Source organism: Euprymna scolopes, chromosome 10 (assembly GCF_053919585.1).
Source record: "Euprymna scolopes isolate OS-2025 chromosome 10, ASM5391958v1, whole genome shotgun sequence".
In the NCBI taxonomy this organism is placed as follows: Eukaryota; Metazoa; Mollusca; class Cephalopoda; order Sepiida; family Sepiolidae; genus Euprymna; species Euprymna scolopes.
Window position 1 is genome coordinate 21,253,448 of NC_136491.1, and position 14,115 is coordinate 21,267,562.

Consider the following 14,115-nt stretch of genomic DNA (forward strand, 5'->3'; position numbering starts at 1 on the left):
CTTCCATACAAGCCTCGTTGAAAGGAGGTTTTAATTGGGCAAGGTAATTGATAGACGTAATAAAAATCATAAGCGAAACAGAGTAGGAAGAATGAACGCATACTACGATATCTACCCAACCAACCAGTGTTACGACTTTTTCCGGGGTTAGAGTGATAGACGAAGGTGTCAGAAAGTTTATTTCAAACTTCCGATGTGCGTGTGCGTGTTTTCATTTACGCTTCTGGATAGCTGTATTCACCGGAGAACCAGTAGTAGGCTGAAAAAAAAAAAAAAAAAAAAAAATCAGCATTTTCGACTTCCATAAGTCGTCATCAGGCGAGTGATGAATTAAAAATTGCCTCAAGTGAATTTATTGAAAAAATCGATTTAAATCGATTAAAATGAATACAAGCACTTAAGCGTGTCCTCCTCCGCATATTGAGCCTATAGTCGATTTGTTTATGCCAATGTGTAGGATATCTATGATTGGGAGACGCAGGTTACAATGTGAGATGGCTAAAATGACGGTGTTTTTTTTAATTAATATGTTTCTAAATTCGTTTTTGAGAATATGTGCTGCAAGGTGTTGGTAGATGAAGCTGTTTGGGGAAGACAGGTGACATGTTAGCTGGCGAGATATACTGGTTCTAGTCATGCCAATGCACGAGTTGTTTTTGAAGACACATTCCCCTATAGGATATTTAAAAACATACACGGCATTGCTTGTTTTTAGTAAATTGTCGTCGGATTATTGCTTATTAGTAAATAAGTTGTTTCAATTGTTTTATAATAAATGCTGAATCTAAGTTTAGAATTTTTTCAACGGTGGAAATGCAATTTTTTAAGGGAAGTCGGAAACATTCGCGACTATATCAAATTTCGTTTTACAAGACGTCCGAGTGGCAAAAAACGGATCGGAAGAGAAACAAACAGGAATTATCCTTGCTCTTCAATGAAACACACACACACACACACACACACACACACACACACACACACCCACACACACTTGAATTCATTTAAAAAGTATCGCTAACAAAATCAAATTAACAACATCTACGTAAAACGCAATATATTCAGTAGTCGTGCGAGATAGCACAGTGGAAGAGGTTTAGGCTTCTTATGGGGTACCGATTTCGAATCTCTCTAGATTCAGCCACTCTGATGAGTCGCATGTCAGTGGATTTTTATATTTTAAAAGCAATAATAGGCGTAGTCTTGTTGATGCTACAAACGCAAACACACGCACTCCCACAGACATACCCACATACGCACTCACTCACTCACTCTCTCACACACACACACACACACACACACACACACACACACACATACATACACACACAAACTTTGCAGATTGTCAGGAATAGACAGTTTAAAAGCTTCCAAATCACAAGGAGATTTTTAAGTATGTAAATTGTAGACAATTTAAAGGTTTCCAAATTACACATAAGGAGATTTTTAAGTATATAAACTACAAAATACTAATTATGATCACAGGTCTCGGCTATAATAATCACTTAAATCGTTTTTTATTTTTTTCCTAGCTATAAAGAATTTCCGGCTGTTATAAAAGAAAGAAGAAATAATAGTTATCCGCAGGACTAGGACAACAGCATATTCTTTTCATTGTTTTGACTTTCAAGTGTGTATCCGTTGATTTCTTATATGCTTTTATACAGTGATTTGGTTATCGGTTGATTAACTGTGTCTAACTGTGTTGGATATATACTCGAGAGTCAAAGCAATGAAAAGAATATGCTGTTGTCACAGCCCTAGTTAGCAGAACCGATGTGTCGACAAACAGTATGTACGATGCAGAAAAAGATTTAGCAAGGTAGTCAGGAATAGACAGTACGGGTCTCGGCTATATTAATCAAGTAATTTTTTTTCGAGAATTTTCCTCAATAGTCGTTAAAAAAGAGAAGTGTATCTAGCTTTTATAAAACAAAGAAGAAATAATGGTTATCAGTGCCGATGTGTCGAAAACACTATTCCGAAATTCAGAAAAAGAATTAGGACGGTAGCGTAACTGTTTAATAAAAAATAACATTACGGTATACTTAATGTATAAATGATTGCATTCTTGGTTTATAAACATTATCTTGTTGTGTCGCAGTTGTTTAATATGTTTGTATTAGGTGTATTTTATACAAAAAGATTGCCTCTCGTATAGAGTGAAGCCACATTAGTAAATTTCCGAAGCGTTTGTTTTTGTAATAAGTTAGATTCTAGAAATAAACGAATAGTCAGTTTCAGCCAGTGCGATTTATCGGAATGTGAGAAGGAAGAATTTATTATTTTTGTATTGGAAAATGAAAGGATTATGTCCTGGCTATGAGTTTATGGCCCAGTTAATAAGAGTGTAGCCACATATCCGTCGAAAGTGTAGAAATTCTCCCAGTGATTACTGGGAGCGGTAAGAGTACTTGGTATTTAGAGGGGAAAATACTACGAACTAATTCATCTAAAGAAGGTTGCGATTGTAATGATGACGCTCATAGGATGAAATATATGATTTTATTATAACAATAAAAAGTGACGTAAATGGCGTTCAAAAGTTACACAAGATGGTAGATAATAGTGTAGCCATAATAAATTTGAATGTGGCATCCGTTGTTGCAAACCTACGGTAATTTGGCCCAGAAGGGAATTTCTTCAATCAAAATATTATATATAGGAGATATATATGTTACATTATTGATGTATATACGAAAAGTTTATATCAAACTCCTCTTTTAATATTTGGTCGTCAAAGTTGGACTTTGATATATAAGCTATTTGGACCTGTAGCACACGTTAAATTTGGTTTTAACCGGAAAAAATGGCTTCCAAGGGTCAAAATTGAGAACAAAACAATTGACTTGGCAGGAATATTCAAATAAACCTATTTGCACGCAGAAATCTACATTCATTGGTTAAACAAATTATTTTTAAGCAATTTATATGCGTATGGGCGTCGCGCAGAGGCTAAAAAATCCAACTAGAGAATTGAATGTTTTATTTTTAATTCTAGCCAATTGCACTAAAGTCATTTTTGTTTACTTTTCGAAATCGATACTTTTAGAAATTAGATACCATATAATAATAAATGAACCGTGTGTATCGCTTTATTGCAGGTCAATATGTTTTTAATTTTGAAATTGCTATGAAACGCATAGACGTGAAATTTGGTATAACACTGGAAGAGCATAACAAGGTGCCTTATTTCCCTGATTTTTGCGAAATTTGAACAAATATTTTGCAAATTATGTTAATTTTTCTATTTTCTGGTAATTTTAAGTGTGTATCAGCAAGCGTCTAAAAATGTATATTTTCGGTAATAAAACAATATTCTAACTTCATATTTCTATATTTATGAAATAAAGAACAGATCCAGAAATGATATTAATCAAAAACAAGAACGAATTTCACATTATTTTGTTCAAGGAAATATTTATTTATCAACGTAATTGCTATGCTTCAAAATTACTTTGAATAGCCTGTTGTCAACTGATGCTGTCAATCGGCGGATTTGAGATGATGTGATGCTATAGGAAACTTCCCAAATCTTCCAAAGTTCATCCTTCAACAAAAATTGAACCTCTCCTTCATAAACTTTAATCTTTATTATTGACAAGACCTGCTCAGTTGCGTTTATATTTGGATAAAAAGGTGACCATGCCATCAAATTTTCTTCACTAATGCCTAATGAATAAAGGTAGATTGTGTTTACTTAATGCAAATAGCGGAGATTCACGGGAAACCTCTTAAGTGTAAGTAAATAAACAAAGAAAAGAGTTTAGTTAACGTGAAGAAAGCAAACTGATAGAAGAATGGGCACAGGGTAGGCGATAAACGAATAGAGAGACAGCATGAGAGAGTGTGCGAGAGAGAGAGAGAGAGAGAGAGAGAGAGAGAGAGAGAGGGAGCGAGTAATGACAGGAACAAGTGAGAGAAAAAACCGTTTCGCGTAGTAGACGAATAAATATAACAGCATATTTAATGGTTTAATGTAATATCTGGAAAGACACGAAATGCAAAGGTAATGAAGCTAATAAAAAATAATAAATTTAGTGCAGAAGGTTTTAAAAGACACAAATGGATATGTAAACAAAATGACGGCGTGTTTATAAGTGGCGGACCGTTCGTTTAATGACGGAAGCAGGGGATTACCGAATATGAAAATGTCTGCCAAGTAGCCAATCAGATGTGGTGGATTTTGCAAAGGGAGAAATTATCTGGAAATAGGAATATGTATAATTTATGGTATGTGAATGTGTCACATAGGCAGTTAAGAGCGGATAAAACCCAGCAGAGTAGGAATATGTAGAAATGGTGCCGGTGTCAAGTGGGAGAGGTGGTAGTACAAAATAGGTAGAGAGTAAAATATGAACTACTTTCTCTTAAGATGTTGAGATTGTGATCGTGACGCTCCTCGGAAGAAACGTAGCATTTTATTATAACGTCTAAATGTGTATGTAATGTAGTTATAAAGTTACATAAGATAATGGGTAATGGTTTAGACTTAATAAATTTATGTGTGCCATTTGTTATTGCAAACCTATGGTATTTTGGTCCAGAGGGGAAAAACTGCGCCGTATATATATATAGATATTTTCTGCATTCCTATTTATAATTGCCATCTCAATATTAAAGATATAAACGAAAATATGTTTATACAAAACTGAAATAGAGAAATTAAAATTTAAATAAATTACACATTACGCTATCAACTTTGAATATATATATATATATATATATATATATATATATATATATATATATATATATATATATTAACAGGGAAAATATTTTAGTGAGACATTTGCAGACATATTTTGGTCAAAGCTGGAAATTAGACTTCTTCAGGCTTTTGTTTTCAATCCCATCATTTCTGAAAGAAAGATGTATTTCACGTGACAAGGATACCTCTGTTAACGCATTCGATATAACTGTTGTAGGGATGGACTAATCCTTATAAACTTTATGCATGACGATCCCAGGCGGGGATCTAATTCTAGAGCGACGCTCGCATGCTCAGTGAATTACCTACACTTTTCGTTTGTAACCTTTCATTTGTAACCTTTCCGTTTTTCATGTAACACAGGTTTAAACTGTTCTCCGTTGTTCTTTTCTTCTTTGTGGCTACTTGCGAGCCATAACACTGGCGACATTGGATTCGAGATACATACTCACGTTTAAAACAGTGTTCCCAAAAATACTGAAGATACACCACCTCAGTGGACACCCTGGTGTGAGACGGACATGTTATTTTGTGCAGTTGTCCAATCCGTCGGTGTCTAAAAGTGCAGTGAAAGCGGTAGTCAGGGAATGCCAAACATGCCAGTCAATCGACGCCCGCGGAAAGGTCAGCTGGGAGTAAGCGCGAGTTGGAGCCGACTGGGTATGGACATAACCCACTACGGCAGCCAGCACTTCCTCACTCTGATCGATTGTGGATCGACAAGGTTTGCAATCTGGCGCCCGTTAATAAGACAGGATTCCTCCAGTGTAATCAGTGAATTGGAGTCCATATTTTATGAAAGGGGACCGCTTGAAGAGATCCTCACAGACAATGACACGGTCTTCTGCAGTGGGGAGTTCAGACGTTTCGTAGACGAGTGGGGGATCCAGCTCAGACACAGATGTGCATATGTACCAAGTGGCAACGGTATAGCAGACCGGTGTCATCGAAGCGTGAAGAGGATCGCAGCAAGAATAAAATGCACGATCGCAGAGGGTGTCTATAGATATAATGCAACTCCAAAGGATGGCATGACTGCTACAAGCGCACCCACCAATTCGATCCATTGCTATTGAGTGCGCATCAAGGACACTGACGCCCGTCTGCTTAATCGGCAGGAAACCCGAGGGCCGTATGAGTTAGGGGACATTGTTTGGGTGAAGCCTCCCAATAATCGATGCACCAGCAGCTTTCAAAGAGGCCGAATCACTGGCATCCTCAGTTACCAAGCCGTGCTAGTTAATGGTACTCCACGCCATGTGAAAGATATCCGGCCTGCCCTGAATATGAACCAGTTGGCGAGTAGCAGTGATGGTGAATCGTCCAACAATGACCTGTGGATCTCTCCTATTCCCCACGATGGTACAACTGTGAACCCCAACTCTGACGCCGATAGCTCCAACACCCCTTCTGAGAGCTCCGATGAAGATGAAGAAGTTCAGCCTGATGGTATGACTGTACGCCCTAACACTGATGCTAATGGTTTCGACACATCTTCTGAGAGCTGCAATGAAGATGAAGTAGTCCAGCTAATCCCCCTTCGTAGGAGTTCCCGCAATAAACGACCACATCCACCATGCCAAATGTGTGGTCTGGAGACCAGGAGGGGAAGAGTGTAGAGTTAAATCTAATAATCAAAGAGGAAAGCGTCCCCGTGTGCATGTGTGTGTATGTGTGTGTGTATGTGTGTGTGTATGTGTGTATGTGTGTGTGTATGTGTGTGTGTATGTGTGTATGTGTGTATGTGTGTGTGTATGTGTGTGTGTATGTGTGTATGTGTGTGTGTATGTGTGTGTGTGTGTGTGTGTGTGTGGTGCGATCATACAACTTACCTTCGGATGGGATGAGAGAAAGAGAAATTAAAGATGGAAGCCATGGATTTATAAGATGTACTCTCGTGGAATCTCCTGAAATCTCATCTTCCGCTGCACACATATGCAAATGGAATGGGGTCAGTTTTCTGATAAAATGTCTGTTGGCAGAGACAGTGGGGAGAGACGTGCTGGAAGTTAAGAGCGAAAGTTGTCAGTGACGAATTCTAGCTGTACTTTTGCGTATTGTATTTGGTTTATTTTGTTTTGCTGTTTACCAGCCCATTTAACGTCAGTTGCAAATTGAAGCAGCCAAACGTCAACAACGTAGAGAGGACCATCAAAAGCAATTACAAAAACAGGCAGCCGATGCTCAAAAACAGGCGGCCGATTTACAGAAAACTGCGGATTTATCGTTCAATAAGACGGTAAATTTGTTAACAGAACTGTTCTCTCCGAAAACGTTTCTTTTTCATAAGCGATGGAAATGTTTGAATGAGACCAAAGACGATAATGACGACTTTGTCACATACGCAGGAGTAGTGAACAAGCATTGTGATGACTTTAAGTTGTTTGAATTAATAGCAGACAATTTTAAATGCCTTGTTTTTGCACAAGATTTAATCTCGGGAAAAGATGCGGAAATCAGGCAGAGTTCTTACGAAGTTAGAAAACGAACCGAACTTAACACTGCAAAATTAATTGAGGATTGTTGAAGTTGAAATAAAAAAGATGCGAGAAATATCGCAAATATAAAAAAAATAACGAAGAAAAAACCGTCGAGACGGTACACAGAGAATTACCCCCAAAAGTCTAGAAAATCAAAAGCACCGAGCCCTTTCTTCAGATGTGGTGGAAAACACTGGATAAAGGATTGCCCATTTTTAACAAAAGGATGCCTGATATGTAATAAAATCGGACATTAAAAGCTCTCACTGCATGAAAAATCAGAACAAAACCCGGGTACGTCAAACAATAATTAGAGACGTCGTAGATGAAAACCTACGCAAATACGTAACGATCAACATTCTTGGCAAGGATATCAAATTTCAATTAGTGGGTCGGACCTTTCAATTATAAATTTCAAAACATGGGAGAAATTACGAAAACCGACTATGATAAGAACCAGCAGAACGGCGACGGCCGTTAATGGTACAAAAATTAATTTTGTGGGTGAATTAATCACCAACGTCACCTTGCTGGGGAAAACGAAAAAACTAAAAATGTGTCTTAAAAATAGTGAGAACCTGTTTGGTTCCGATTGCATGGATGAATTTCATTTGTGGGATCTTCTTATATCTACATTTTGCCAAAAAATAGAAACCCATCCAGCTGAAATTGAGAAACTTATAACTAGTTTTAAAAAAAGAATTCCCAAATATATTTTTCCCTGGCCTTGGGAGATGCACAAAAAATGACCGCTGATTTTAAGCTAAAACCGTAATGTCCCGTTCGCATCTCTGAGCAAGATAAATCAGGAACTGGAGCGATTAGAAAACATCGGTATTCTGGCTAAAATTGAATATAGTGAGTGCGCTACTCCAGCAGTCTACGTAAAAAAAAAAAGATCCGGAGAAATCCGCGTTTGTGTTGACTTCTCGACCGGACTCAACGGGTCGTTAAAAGACTTTCACTATCCATTATCCAGCCTAGAGGAAATGTTCACGAAATTATATCGCGGCAAGTTTTTCTCTAAGATCGACCTGAACGACGCTTACTTACAAATTCCTGTAAATGACAAAAGCGCTAACCTCCTCTGTGTTAATACTCATCGGAGTTTGTACACATACGAAAAGCTCGCGTTTGGAGTCAAGGTAGCACCGGCGATATTCCAGAAAGTCATGGATACCATGCTGAGCGACCTGGACAATGCCATCGCATATCTAGACGACATCATTATAACGAGCAAAAGCAGGAAGGAACACGCACACTATATCAGACAAGTATTCAGTCGAATACAAAATTATGGGTTTAAGATCAAAGAAGGCAAATGTGAATTCTTTTTACAAAAAATCAAGTACCTAGGACATATAATTTGTAAAGATGGCAGACGCCCAGCTCCAGACAGGGCGACCGCCATTAGAGAAATGCCGGCTCCAGAAAAGAGAAAAAAATATGTTCAATTTTAGTTTAAAACAAAGGGTTATTTTTATAAAAAGAAAAATGAAAATAGCAAACTAATGCCAAAACCGTTCATAACTTGGCAAAAAAAAAAAAAAAAATAGCAATGTAGACAATATTTATCGAAAAGACTGACGAGAATTTATGCGAAGATAAAAAAAACTGTAAATTTAGCACGTACAGTGACTGGAAATAAAATTGATTGCACTCTGCAAATATTTTTGTCAGTAAGATTTAAAAAGGATTATTAAAAGTTAAGGGCATATTTTATAAAAATCTTCTAATCTATTTAGCTTGAATTGAATAAACTACTGCTCAAAAACAAAAAATACTGATTTCACACCCGGAAAAATCAGCTTGGGAGGGGGGTGTTGTGGGGGACCACCCTCCAGATGGACTAATCCATCGTCCATATTAACTTTACGCGGGGATCTAATTCCAGAACGACACTCGCATGCTCGGTGAATTACCCACGCTTTTTGTTTGTGACCTTTCCTTTGTAACCTTTGCGTTTTTCATGTAATTCATGTTTAAACTGTTCTCCGTTGTTCTGTTCTTCTTTGTGGCCACTTGCGAGCCATAACAATAAACGAAGGCTATTCCAAAAGAGAGCAAAAATCGAGTTTTTTGCCATTTTCTTGCCAAATAGTGTGCTTAGTGAATGGTTAATATGCGAGGTGTCTGAACTCAATAAACTGGTTAACATAATAGACAAGGGCAGATACTTTATTTTATCAAAGGAAATAACCTATCCTATGCTCTAACCATTTTTTTCTCATCTTTTTCTTTTTCAGCTGGGACTCATTATCGCAGATGGTGTTATTATACGAATTGGTCTCAATATCGTAGTTCTCCTGCGAAATTTACACCGGAAAATATCGATCCATTTCTTTGCACTCAAATCTCATATGCATTTGCTACTGTCATAAATGGCGAGGCAAAGAATTTTGAATGGAATGACGAAAGTACACCTTGGTCGAAAGGCATGTAAGTAGTTTTAACTCTGAATTGAACTAATCGCGATTACTAAACTAAAAAAATATTATCAGATTTTCTATCATATTTTTAGTATTAATTACATAATGAATTTGTTTTAAAATTGGCAAGTTATCTATTATATAAATCTCACCTGCCTGTTTAAATGCATGTATGTATGTATGTATGTATGTATGTATGTATGTATGCCTAAAACTTTCGACAGAGGCGACGGATTTTTAGAAGGTTGGTATCATCTTGAAGCTCGACGTCTCGGACGACAAATATCGAAAAATTGGTACAAAACATTAATTCATTCACCCTCAACTGAGCAGTTTTCTACAAGAAGGGATCGATTATTTTCGAGCCATTTTTGCAAGTTATCGTATCGGTTGCATTTACTTTGCCTAATTTTTATGTTTCGAACTTCCGGTCGCGTCATGGAGTAGGGGTAAAGCGTCAGGTTTTCTTTCACTTTCTTTTCCGCCTTAACATCACGGGTTCGAGCCTGCCTGCCCACTACCATATATTTTTTGTACTCAACACACACCTCCAAACACCCCGGGCAACTCCGGGCAATTAGGCTAGTTTTCTATAAAGCACCAAATTTTATAGGACATCTTTTATATGTTCACTCCTCCTTAATTATCATGAAGAATACATTCGGTTCTAGACAAGTAAATCTAAAGTAACACTTTAAAATAAAAATTGAAGCTTGATTGAGTATATTTTATTTGAATCATTTACAGTGCCACCCAGATATAAGAGATCCAAATATGAGAAAAACAGATGTAAGAAAGATTTTTTCTGGTTCCAAATTAGAGCCTGTATTAATGTACAGGTTAACCAAGATATAAGAGAATTGTAGGGGTCGATAAGAAGTCTCTTATATCCGGGTTACACTCTAGCATCTATCTATATGTCAAGTCGGGAATGTTATATGTTTATATATTTGTACACTATTCAATCATAAAAACATCAGCGTCAGACAAGGCCAAACTATTTGCAAAGAACTTTGCAGCTAATTCTACCCTATGCGACGAAGGCCATACACTCCCTATATTTCCTCCTATAACACAGAACACGCTAGGTAACATACAAATATCCGTGCATGAGGTCGCCAAGCTAATCAAGAACCTTGGTTCCAGTAAAGCAACTGGCCCTGACGGCATCCCAATTATAGTGTTAAAAAAGCTTAAACCAGAACTTGCTCCCATACTTACGAAACTGTTTAAGCGCTGCCTTAAGGAGAAGTGCTTTCCGACTCCCTGGAAGACCTCATCAGTTTGCCCTGTATTTAAGAATTCAGGTGATAAGTCATCTCCCTCTCAGTACAGACCAATAAGTCTGCTGTGTGTTATGAGTAAGTTGCTGGAATCCATATTAAATAGAGAAATAGCCAACCACCTCAGCAGAAACAACCTTCTTAGTGACACACAATATGGTTTCCGCTCTGCAAGATCTACTGCAGATGTGTTGACGGTTATATCTCACAGGATTAGTGAATCTCTTGACAAAGGCTTCCTTTCTAGGGTAATTGCTCTTGACATATCAAAGGCCTTTGACAAGGTATGGCATAAGGGTCTACTTCACAAGATTTTCAGCTACGGTAAAACTGGAAATGTTTTCTCAATCATTAAATCATTTCTCTCCGATAGGCTCATAAGAGTAGTGGTCGATGGACAAAAATTAGAGGCCTGCAGTATTAATGCTGGAGTCCCTCAGGGGTCAATCCTGGGCCCAACTCTCTTCCTGATCTACATCAATGACCTCCCTAAACACATACTTAAATCATTCGTTGACATCTATGCTGATGACACGACCATCTACGGCAACACATCAAAGGCTGTAAATGACAAAGTTCTCTCTGATTCTCTCTCCTCTGATCTCGAGCGCGTGCTTCAATGGGGGAAGACGTGGCTGGTTACCTTTAATGCATCTAAAACCAAACTCCTATCCTTACATCACCAACGCTCTGATCCCCATCTGGCATCAATTGGGATGGATGGCTCTCGTCTGAGAGAGGCTCCGTGTTTTGACAAGCTTCTGGGTTTGACCTTTACTCCTGATCTGAAATGGAACACGTACATCAAGTATGTTGCCAAGGTCGCTGGAAAGATGGTGGGATCCTTCTACCGCTCCAGAAGATATCTCACTACTGATGCAATTCTCTATCTATATAAAAGCCAAGTACGTCCAAGGATGGAATACTGTTGCCATATCTGGGCAGGAGCTGCTAAAAACAGCCTATCCTGCCTTGACAAAGTACAAAATAGACTTCGTGGCTTAGTGGGGGATGCCCTTTTCTCTACCCTGCAACCTCTCTCCCACAAGAGCCTATCCTTGTTTTATCGTTATTTCCATGGCAGGTGCTCGTCTGAACTCCAATCTCTGGTCCCTCCTCGTCAATCCTTCACGAAAAACACCCCTCCAGCCGAATCCACTGTGAAAAATCTCCCCCACTCTTTATCTGTGTCTAAATCAAAACGTGGATTCCATGAGCAAAGCTTCTTTCTTAGAACTGCACGCCTGTGGAACTCTGTTCCGTCTGCATGATTCCCACCGGACTACAACTTGGATGTGTTCAAGTCCAACGTTAACAAATTCCTAATGAACCGCCCCCTTAAGTAAACACTTCATCAAATCTCCACACTAACGTAATGTACGTACTTGCAATAAACCTTATCCCTGAGTGGTTTCTGGTCCTTGATAAGTGGTGACCACTGTGTAAAAAAAAAAAAAAAAAAAAAACATTGATCATTATGAATTTTCAAACACAGCAGCTAGGCGTTAGGAAACCAAATATAGGCTATATATATATAGTTTACTTTAGGTTTATACAAAGAGATAAATAGAGGTGTAGAAGCTCTTCGTGCAAATCCAAATGCTGCTGGTTTTTGTGAGATTAACAATAGGTACTAATATCATTTAATAGATACTTCCAAAATTTGAGTGTCTTTGGGTTATTCTAAATGGATTTTATGGTACGAGTAATAGTAATGATAATAGATTCACTGATTGATATAATAATTAAGTGATTGATTTTGCGCTACGAAACAGATGCTGTCAAAAATTGTAAATGTCAACTGAATAAAAGGAATAAATTATAAGATGGTCAACATCGTGAATTTTGGAATATAGTTTTTTGTCATTTATTCACTATATTGCTCCGTAATTACATTGAGCTTCTAAAATAAAAATTGGTATATATTATAGGAAAATATATTTTTACAGAAATATATAGTAGGACAAGCAAGTACATATAAGGGCCTAGACGATCCGTGTAGATTATGCTTGAATGAAAAATTTGCTATCATATTCTTTAAAGAACTCCAACATCTATTAAACTGTAGGAGAGAAATAGCAAACAACTGTGTTCACAGGATAAACTTTACTCTAGGATAGGGATACAAAATAAATTTTTAAATTGACGATAACACGATAACAATAAAAAACAAATAAATAAAATAAAAATAAAATAAACATATATATTCATAAATAATTATCTCTCCCCCTCCCTCTCTCTCTCTCTATACATATATATATATGTGTATGTGTATATATATATATATATATATATATATATATATATATATATATAATCATACATTATATTCGAAATCGATAATATAAATCTCACCTGTCTGTTTAAATGTATGTAAGTCTTGCGAAAAATTTCGACAAAGGCGACGGATTTTCACGATATCAGTATCTTTTAATAATGAATTTTCGTCTTTCCTTCATGATTGCATTATATATATATATATATATATATATATATATATATATATATATATATATATATATAGCAAAAATGGTAATAAGTAAAAACCTGAAGAGAGTGCCCAATACTTTTGTAGAGCAAATATTCGTTTTATTTATTACAGAAACCTTTCTGTAAGGTAGAAACGAGGCTGCTGGATCGTAGATATGGTCCGGCAACCGGAACATGTGTAACTAAACAGATAAAACGGTATATATATATATATATATATATATAGAGAGAGAGAGAGAGAGACACTAAAAGATGTACTCGGCGTTGCCCGGTATTACACATAATGTTACATTCCTTTAAAAAATAACGTAAAAAAAAGAAACAGAAAGAGACTGAGACATTTTCATGCGAGTATTATGTTTTATTTTTTCATAGTAGTTCACTTCTAATAAATAAAAAAATTACTCGAGCTGAGATCGAAAGCAAAACAAAGACAGTGATTCAAGTACGATCACCATTTTTTCAAACCTTCTTATTTTTAATATAATCGGAACGATTAGCGCATGCGCATTCGTAAAACAGTTAGCAAACAGATAAGAATTCGACGGCCTCCACATACCAATTTTTCAATTTTGACCCCTTAGCGGTCCTTATTCTCCGGATGCAAAAGGATTAAAACGTTTTCCACGTGTCTGAATGCCATATATACCAAATTTCAAGGTTGTAGTTCAAAAATTCGTTGAGTATATAGGTTGAGAAGTGTCCTCATACGTTCACATTGTCAC

The 14,115-nt window shown here is 37.0% G+C and overlaps 1 protein-coding gene across 1 annotated transcript in view; it reads left to right on the forward strand.

The window, feature by feature from the left end:
- LOC145285855 (chitotriosidase-1-like) overlaps positions 1-14,115 on the forward strand; it is an 85,624-nt gene that overhangs the window by 11,251 nt on the left and 60,258 nt on the right. Inside the window, exon 3 of the mRNA XM_080134295.1 lies at positions 9,435-9,627. Coding sequence (XP_079990421.1) covers positions 9,435-9,627 — 193 coding nt within the window. The remainder of the gene's footprint in view (positions 1-9,434; positions 9,628-14,115) is intronic.